The sequence below is a fragment of the Capricornis sumatraensis genome, chromosome 18 (assembly GCF_032405125.1).
Source record: "Capricornis sumatraensis isolate serow.1 chromosome 18, serow.2, whole genome shotgun sequence".
NCBI classification, from domain to species: Eukaryota; Metazoa; Chordata; class Mammalia; order Artiodactyla; family Bovidae; genus Capricornis; species Capricornis sumatraensis.
In genome coordinates, this window is record NC_091086.1 from 14,970,119 (window position 1) to 14,977,384 (window position 7,266).

Genomic DNA, 7,266 nt, shown 5'->3' on the forward strand with positions numbered 1-7,266 from the left:
ATTTACTTTTTTTTTTTTTTGAAGTAAACCTCAGTTGTATCTACAAAATGGAGCTAACAGTCCCTACTTCATAGATTGAGGATTAAATCAAAGAAAACTATTATAATATATATAAGGCATTTAGTATCTTTACAATACAGACAATATTAAACACTCCACTCACCCACCAGAGAATATTTTCTTATAATTATACCCATCGCAAACCATGGAAGCCCAAGACCCAGTGGAGAAAAACTTTTCAAACATTAAGAACTTTATACCACCACTGTTACTTATACTGTCATTTTAAATCTTTAATCAGATTCCATTCATGATTATCAGTCATATTACATGCCATGATTAGCTTTCTATAAACAATTTTGCCTTCTGTGTACAAATTGGTATCAATGAAATAAAAAATAAAACCATATACTAGGCAAAGAATTTTATTTATCTTTGTCTCAAACTTTATTCTTAGGCTTCTTCAGCTTCATTAGCTGCAAAGAATGAATTGTATATAAGCAAAAACTGAAAAGAGCTGCAGTGTCCAGGGGCTTAGGCTTAAAAATATTAGAGATGTAGATTTTATCAGATCCATAAACAAAATTTTAAAAAGCAGTCATAATATAAAATAGCAGCTCCCAGTAACTTCTTCAAGATTTATCTTCTTCAGAAGTTAACTCAGTTTGCTTCATTCTTGGAAGCCTCATCAAAATTCTCCACAAGATCTAGGAAAAGGAAAAGAAAAAAAGAGAAACTCAGAAAAAAAGCCAAGTCTTCAAAAATAATCATCAGTTGTTAAAAAAGGAGATAGAGAAATGCAGTCAAAATATATCCTACAGTTAAAATTAGGATATATATTAAGACATTTTTTTATTTCCAATGAAGCCACTAACCATTCGATATATTTTGAAGTGTATAATTGAAGTGTATACAATTAACACAAGGAAAAGAGAGAGAGATTAATTTTCAGTGATACAACTACTATGCTTGAAGAATATATATGCCCTCCCCATTCCCACTCCACTCTAAGAATTACAGTTTAGCAATGTAATATATTAGTCATGTTAGGGCACAAAGAATACCACTACACAATGTGACATTTTCCTGGATACCTCAGGACACCTGTCTATGCAAAGTAGTATTTCTGAGTCTAAGCAATCTACTATCCAATAATTGTTTCACAACAAAATAAATTATCCAGGATAATTAAATTAGCCAGGATAGAAAAATGCCTCACTATTGCCAAACAAGTTTTTCTGCTGATTTTAGAGTGATTATATACCAAGATATTACTACAACTTCTTCATGCCATCTCATACATCTATGGATCTCATACGTCAGTGGGAAACAGGTGATTTGTGGTCTACAAGTTAGCTATTATACTGAGGTTACAACATACATACCTATTAACTCAATATTTAAGGTTAGATACCTTCCTAGCATTCCAAACAGAAAAACCAAGCCTAGAAACCTAACCTCCAACTGAATACCACTGTGTTTTTTTTCTCCTTCTCCCTTTGCCCCACTTTACACTATGACCCGCCTCCCCAGGTAATCTTTCCTATGGTACAAAGATTCTTCATTCTCCCTTGCTAAGATTCTCTAATTTAACCACAAGTAAAGGTTCCTACCTGGAACTTCATCATCATCCTCCTCTCCAGTGGCAAGTGGTGCTTTTCCATCCACAGCTGGGAAAGAAAACGTGAGTGTTCAATAAACATTAACCAAGAGAACAAAAGATGAAAGGTCAAATGCTGTTACGACTTAGGTTTACGGTGACATGTGGGATTTCATCTACAATACTAGCAGTAACAGGATAGTCTGATGTCCACAAATAAGCAAGAATACTAGTACCAGCAAACACGCCAAATTCCAAACCCATCCTTTCAATCCCGTTGACCTACCACAGGGTAAAGGTAAACCCACATACCAAAAAACCTTTACTGAAGTGAAAATTAACAAACCAAAAAACTAAACGTGCCTTTGACTGATAAGCCTCCACTTTCCTTTTACTACACAAGAGAGTGAACTATACTTGAGAGATGAGACCTCACAGTACTAGCCATGTACAATTTTCCATGGCGTCCTGCAAAAGCCTACCTCTGCTATGAAAGCAGGCTTTTTAGCAAGAAAAAACAAGCAAACACACATATAAATTGATTAAAGCAGAGTCAGCAAATGTCAAGAAAAACATGGATGACTAAATAGCAGGTCATATAATAAATCTATCTTGATTCATTATTTCCACTGCTCAAAATTTTAATCAGAGGCCTTCAGCATAAAGTAGCTATCCCCCTTATGTACACCTATTCAACCACACAACATTCTGCTCTAAACAGAATCCTCATTACACCATAATCCAGAATGGTGGCAAGCCAATTCTTCAAGACTATTGGCAATACCAGTTGAATTTGTAAAACTAAAGAATATATTTTAATCTATTTTAATCTAAACTGCCATTCATTCTTTAAAAATCCTCATTTCCAGCTAAAAAGGTAAAATTTTTAGTCTCTGATCCAAAAGAGAAAGCTAGTAGAAAAAACATTTCATTTAATCAAGTATAATGATCAAAGCATACTAGATAAACTACTGAACACACTATGAACACTGGCTTAAAATCAATATAAAAACTGATATTCTTTAGAGGAAAGTTTACATTTCCAAATTTAAAGATACTCATATCTATTTGCATCATAAATTTTAGAACTCTACTGCTAAGTCAGTAACCCTAGGCAAAACCGCTACTAGCAAACTCACATTGTTTGGGCAGAGCTTCAGCCAGTCTCCTTAAACTGGTCAGACTGTCGGCACCAAGCTGGTTTAAGATGCTGGGGAGCATTTCTGTCAGTTGCTTTGTCTCAGCGTGGCCCGTAATGGTGAAAGTGTTTGCTGCCAGAGATGCCTGAACTTTAGGGTTGTTAAAGTGGATCACTGTTCCTTGATTTGTGAACATATTCACCTAAAAAGAAAGAAAAAAGTTAAATTAGCAACACCCATCAAAATCTCTTTAAAACTGAACACTTTATTAAGCAGAAGTCTAAGTAACCTTATTTCACTGTACTGCAGAAGCAAAATTCTGCCAGAAATGGAAAGTACAACCTAATCACTTTACCCTTAGTAATCTCCCTGATAATTATTAATTGAGTACAAACAAATATTTTAGAGATGAAATTCTCTGCTGGAAGTAGAGTCAAAAGTCATAAATGCATGAACAATAGTTTTTAGCCAAATCTTAATTTTGTGAAGAAATAAAATTTGACACTTACCTCTTCAATACCAGAGATATTGTTTACCCCTAACTTCTTTAAAGAGAACTGAAGTTTTTTGTCATCTGCTGTGGCTGTTCTATGAACCACCTTCTTCTTTCTGCGAGCAGTTCCCTATTAGAGGGAGAAAAAGAATACAGCACATGTTTATGCCACAAGAGGACCTCTCAATCTGTGTTAAGAAAATTACCATAACCACAACCTTTTACACAGTGAGTAGGCATATTAAGGCCCAGATGAAAGCCAAAAGAGGGAAATTAAGAAAATTGCATACAAATCCGTCATAACTTTTGCACTTCTAGTTTTGTCAGATATAAAGGAATGATCTTTCCCAAGTTTTACTTTTTTACATTATCTGCTCTAGAAATTATCTGAGGTAGCATGCACCAACCTTAATTAAGCCTCATTTAGAAATCCATGTCGATAACCACTATTTAACCTTTTGTTTTTATATTAAAGAAAAACCAACATTCATTAATATTCACAGGCAAGATCTTAAAAGACACAAGTCTATATACAGACTTCTACAGCACCCAAGAGTAAAACCTGAATTTCTTAACTTACCAGGCCCCCTACACAATCTGCCCTGCCCCTACTATGCCACTCTTGACACTACTACACACACACTACCTTCAGCCAAGTAAACCTCCTTGCTATTCCTTAAATAGGCCAAATATGCAAACAGGAGCCTCTGCATGTACTGCTCCCTCTTGTAACATCTGCACGACCCCCTACCTCACTTCAGATTTCTGCTCTTATGTCACCAAACCTGAGTGGCCTTTCCCAACCAACCAGTGAAAAACAGAAATTCCCACTCTATCTATCCAGGTTTTTCTTCAATCGAGTACAGTATCTGAACTCACTGAAGGCATACAACTTGATCCATGAATAAAATACAGTCTTCAGGAAGACTTGCCTCCTGTGCACTTACGCCCAATCTCCACATCCCCGTCTTCCCAAAATCAAGTCACATCTCTCTGTGCCTCCCCCAAACTGCAGTTAACACCCCCAAACCAAATCGCCACGACCTCTGCATGTTGAAAATGCTTCTATTTCACTATGTATATTACACTATGAAAAGTTTATTACTTTTTTAAAGATGCCTATCCCCACTACTAGGACTGAAGTCCCCCTCTAACGACTTTCAACTTCTTAAATTTTATACTCTCAGGATTGAGCAACAGTAAAGCCTTAAACAAATCATAGTGCACCTGAAGAAAATATCAATAGCTACAAAAAATATGGGTTATGAAACCCCCCAAAAACCTTTAAGAATAAACATTATTATGAAGTGGTCATGCAGATACCCTGGTTTCCAAAGAATTCTCTCTTAAACACATCCGAAAGAATTACGTAAGATTCTAAAATCAAAACCAGTCTGCATTCTTTTATGTTTCACACTCCTGACATTCAATTTTTACTGAAATAATTTATTATCAATGCTCTGACCAGATACTGAAAAAAAGGGCCTTCACAGCATTTACCTAAAAATACCTAATGCTTGCAGATTTCTCTAAAGCAACACTAACTCATCTAATTTCACATACCACAGTTAAGTAGGTTTCTTAAAAGGTGAAGAAAATGTTTCCACATTACAATGATGACAGAAAGACAACCGACATTAACAATTAAAATTTAATCCTACACCAGCCTTAAGAATCTTCAACTTTCCTTTACCCTAGAGTCTTTCACAAGTTAAAGACTAATGACCAGATTAACAACAACAACAAAAGGCACACAAGCACATTATTCACATGACTCCCCTGAAACCTGCACTAAAAGGAATGATGATTAACAACCTATAAGAGCACCCAAACACTGACCCACAAGGAATGAGTCTTCTTGGCACCTGAAGGTCACATCTAGCTTATAACAATTGCTAAAAAAGAAGAAACACCTACTACTGTTAATGGGTAGCTGCTGATCTTGAAAACCAGCTTTGGGGGACGGGAGGGGAAGATTAGGATTCTTTCACTATTGGCAAAATCAGTACTTAATAGACTCTACTTGAAGTCAAATGCTTAAAGTGGGAAAAACTAATAGATAATAAACTTGTAGCATGGAAGCTTTATACAAGTTTTACCAAGTAAAGACATGTTCTGTTTCACCAGGCTACCACACCTTGTTAAGCGCTAGGAATGCGCTAACACAATGCAAAATAAAATTCGGTAGACCTCTGGTAGAATGGATTTCTTATTTAAGCAAATTAGAGAATCTAAATCTTATCAAGTTCAAAAAAGAATCCCCTTGAAGGGGACCAGCAGCCACCAGGAAAAATCAATTAACCAAAACCTGATCATTTAAAAACCTGCCACTCATCACTCTCATTTCCTCAGTTTTAGTGTAATTAAATGTAAAACTGGAAAGATACCTACATAGGTAATATTTCCAAATCCAGTCATTGCTCTTGCATCCCTATGCAATGTACCTATAAGAATGACACCTTAAATACCCCGGAAAATATACAACGACTCTAGATTGCATTTAGCTAAGAAAAGATTACAGAAACGTCTTAATTTACAAGTGACCTGAACTTCCAACTATTAAGTTCAATTACCCAGAGCCATTTGAAAAGCTAGATGAAACTTAAATTCAGTCAGTTTTAGTTATTAAAAAAAAATCAAGCACCAACTTTACACAACTTAGGTTATAAAGTCAATGACAAAACAAGCCAAGGGTTTAAGGGCCACGTGATGACCTAACTGAAATGATACACAGACTACATTGTATATCTAATTTAATTCCTGCCATTCCCTTCACATGATTTGCTAGTTCGGTGAAATGCCCTCTCGAAACAAAGTGACAAGTCAGTTATATTAGAAATGCAAAGGAGAAAAAACCTAAACCACAAAACTTCAAAAGAATAACCCCCAACTATTTAAACTTACTTTCCCACCAATGCGCACTTGTGCCTGCAGTTTGGCGAGTTTCTCCTGGTTCATGATAGTTTCTTTCATCTAGAAAAACAGGAAACCCTCAGCGAGGAAAGCTCTAGTTCACTCCAGCATTCCACGCTCGTTATTTCCCAAGACACCAGCAGAATACATGTCCTACACAGGCGGAGGCCTGGATCCCAAACCCACCCCACCCCCCAAGCTCCTGAATTTCAATTTTCGTGGGAGCCCAAAGAGCACCCGCTTTCCCATCCCACTCCCACAACCCCCCAGCTCTTTACAAGCCCAGAAGAAGGGCTCTAATCCGCGCCGGATCGCCCCCCCCCCCACCCCCACCCCCACCCCCGGCCCCGGCCTGGCCTCGGCCTAGCCAGGGCCTGCCCTGCCCGGCCACTCTCCGCAAGCCTCGCGGTACCTGAGGCTCCTGTCCTCGGGTTCCGCCGGGAGGTGGAGGAAGAGATGCCGCCGCCTCGCCCCCAGGGCAGCCGCCCCTGGCCCGACCTCGACCCCGAGAGTCAGCCTGAGTGGGTGCGCCTGTCCGTCGCATCGCCTTCCTCTCCTCAGCCCTGTCCCTCCCTGTCTCGCTCCTTCCGGGAACTTCCCGCCCCCGTTCCCGTCCGCCTCCCACGCCGGCGTCCAGAGCCTTTTTGTACCTTGTTGGAGCGGAAATGGGGCCGCGCGGGGGACTAGGGTTGGCGCTCAGGTGGTCTCGGGCAGACCAGCTGAGGTTAGGCGCACACACGCGGGGAGGCAAGATGGCAGCTAGAGGGAGGCCGGAAGTGACGCAACGCCACTTCCTCCAAAAGTCAGGAAACGGACTTCTGCGAGCGCTTAGTGCCTGGCTGCGCACGCGCGGCCTCACGGGGCCGCGTTTGTGACGGTTCCCTGTGCCCTCCTTTCCTCGTCCAGCAATGGCAGGGTTGAGACCGCACGAGAGACTGGGCTGGCAGCACCGCGAGTGGCCCTGGGAAAGGCTGTGGAGGGGCCAGAGAACACGATTCTTGGCATAGTTAGGGTTGAGTAAGTCGCACTGTCTCAGGGCCCCATCCCCAAGTTCTTCAGGCTCAGAAGACACCGCCTGTTCACGTTTGCGGAAATAAGTGGGCCACCTGGAGTGTGCTCAC

General features: G+C 39.8%; 1 protein-coding gene across 3 annotated transcripts; it reads right to left on the reverse strand.

The window, feature by feature from the left end:
• Positions 1-294: 294 nt before the first annotated feature.
• On the reverse strand, positions 295-6,910 carry BTF3 (basic transcription factor 3). Of its 3 annotated transcripts, none has more exons than XM_068990549.1 (6): positions 6,796-6,910; positions 6,137-6,205; positions 3,249-3,362; positions 2,740-2,941; positions 1,614-1,670; positions 295-707 (listed from the first exon to the last, which is right to left on the reverse strand). In XM_068990549.1, the coding sequence occupies exons 2-6, from the start codon at positions 6,203-6,205 to the stop codon at positions 661-663; spliced, it is 489 nt and encodes a 162-aa protein (XP_068846650.1). In that variant the 5' UTR covers positions 6,796-6,910; the 3' UTR covers positions 295-660. The 3 variants fall into 3 exon arrangements, with proteins under 3 accessions (XP_068846650.1, XP_068846648.1, XP_068846649.1); XM_068990547.1 differs by lacking the exon at positions 6,796-6,910 and adding an exon at positions 6,558-6,775; XM_068990548.1 differs by lacking the exons at positions 1,614-1,670; positions 6,796-6,910 and adding an exon at positions 6,558-6,779.
• Between the last annotated feature and the right edge of the window lie 356 nt (positions 6,911-7,266).

Excerpts from the sequence above, each read along its gene's own strand:
- BTF3 (XM_068990547.1), bottom strand. The coding sequence starts at position 6,689 with ATGCGACGGACAGGCGCACCCACTCAGGCTGACTCTCGGGGTCGAGGT. Across the intron at positions 2,942-3,248 it reads ATATCTCTGGTATTGAAGAG|GTGAATATGTTCACAAATCA; the intron begins GTAAGTGTCAAA and ends CTTTCTTTTTAG. Across the intron at positions 1,671-2,739 it reads TGAAGCTCTGCCCAAACAAT|CTGTGGATGGAAAAGCACCA; the intron begins GTGAGTTTGCTA and ends TTTCTTTCCCAG.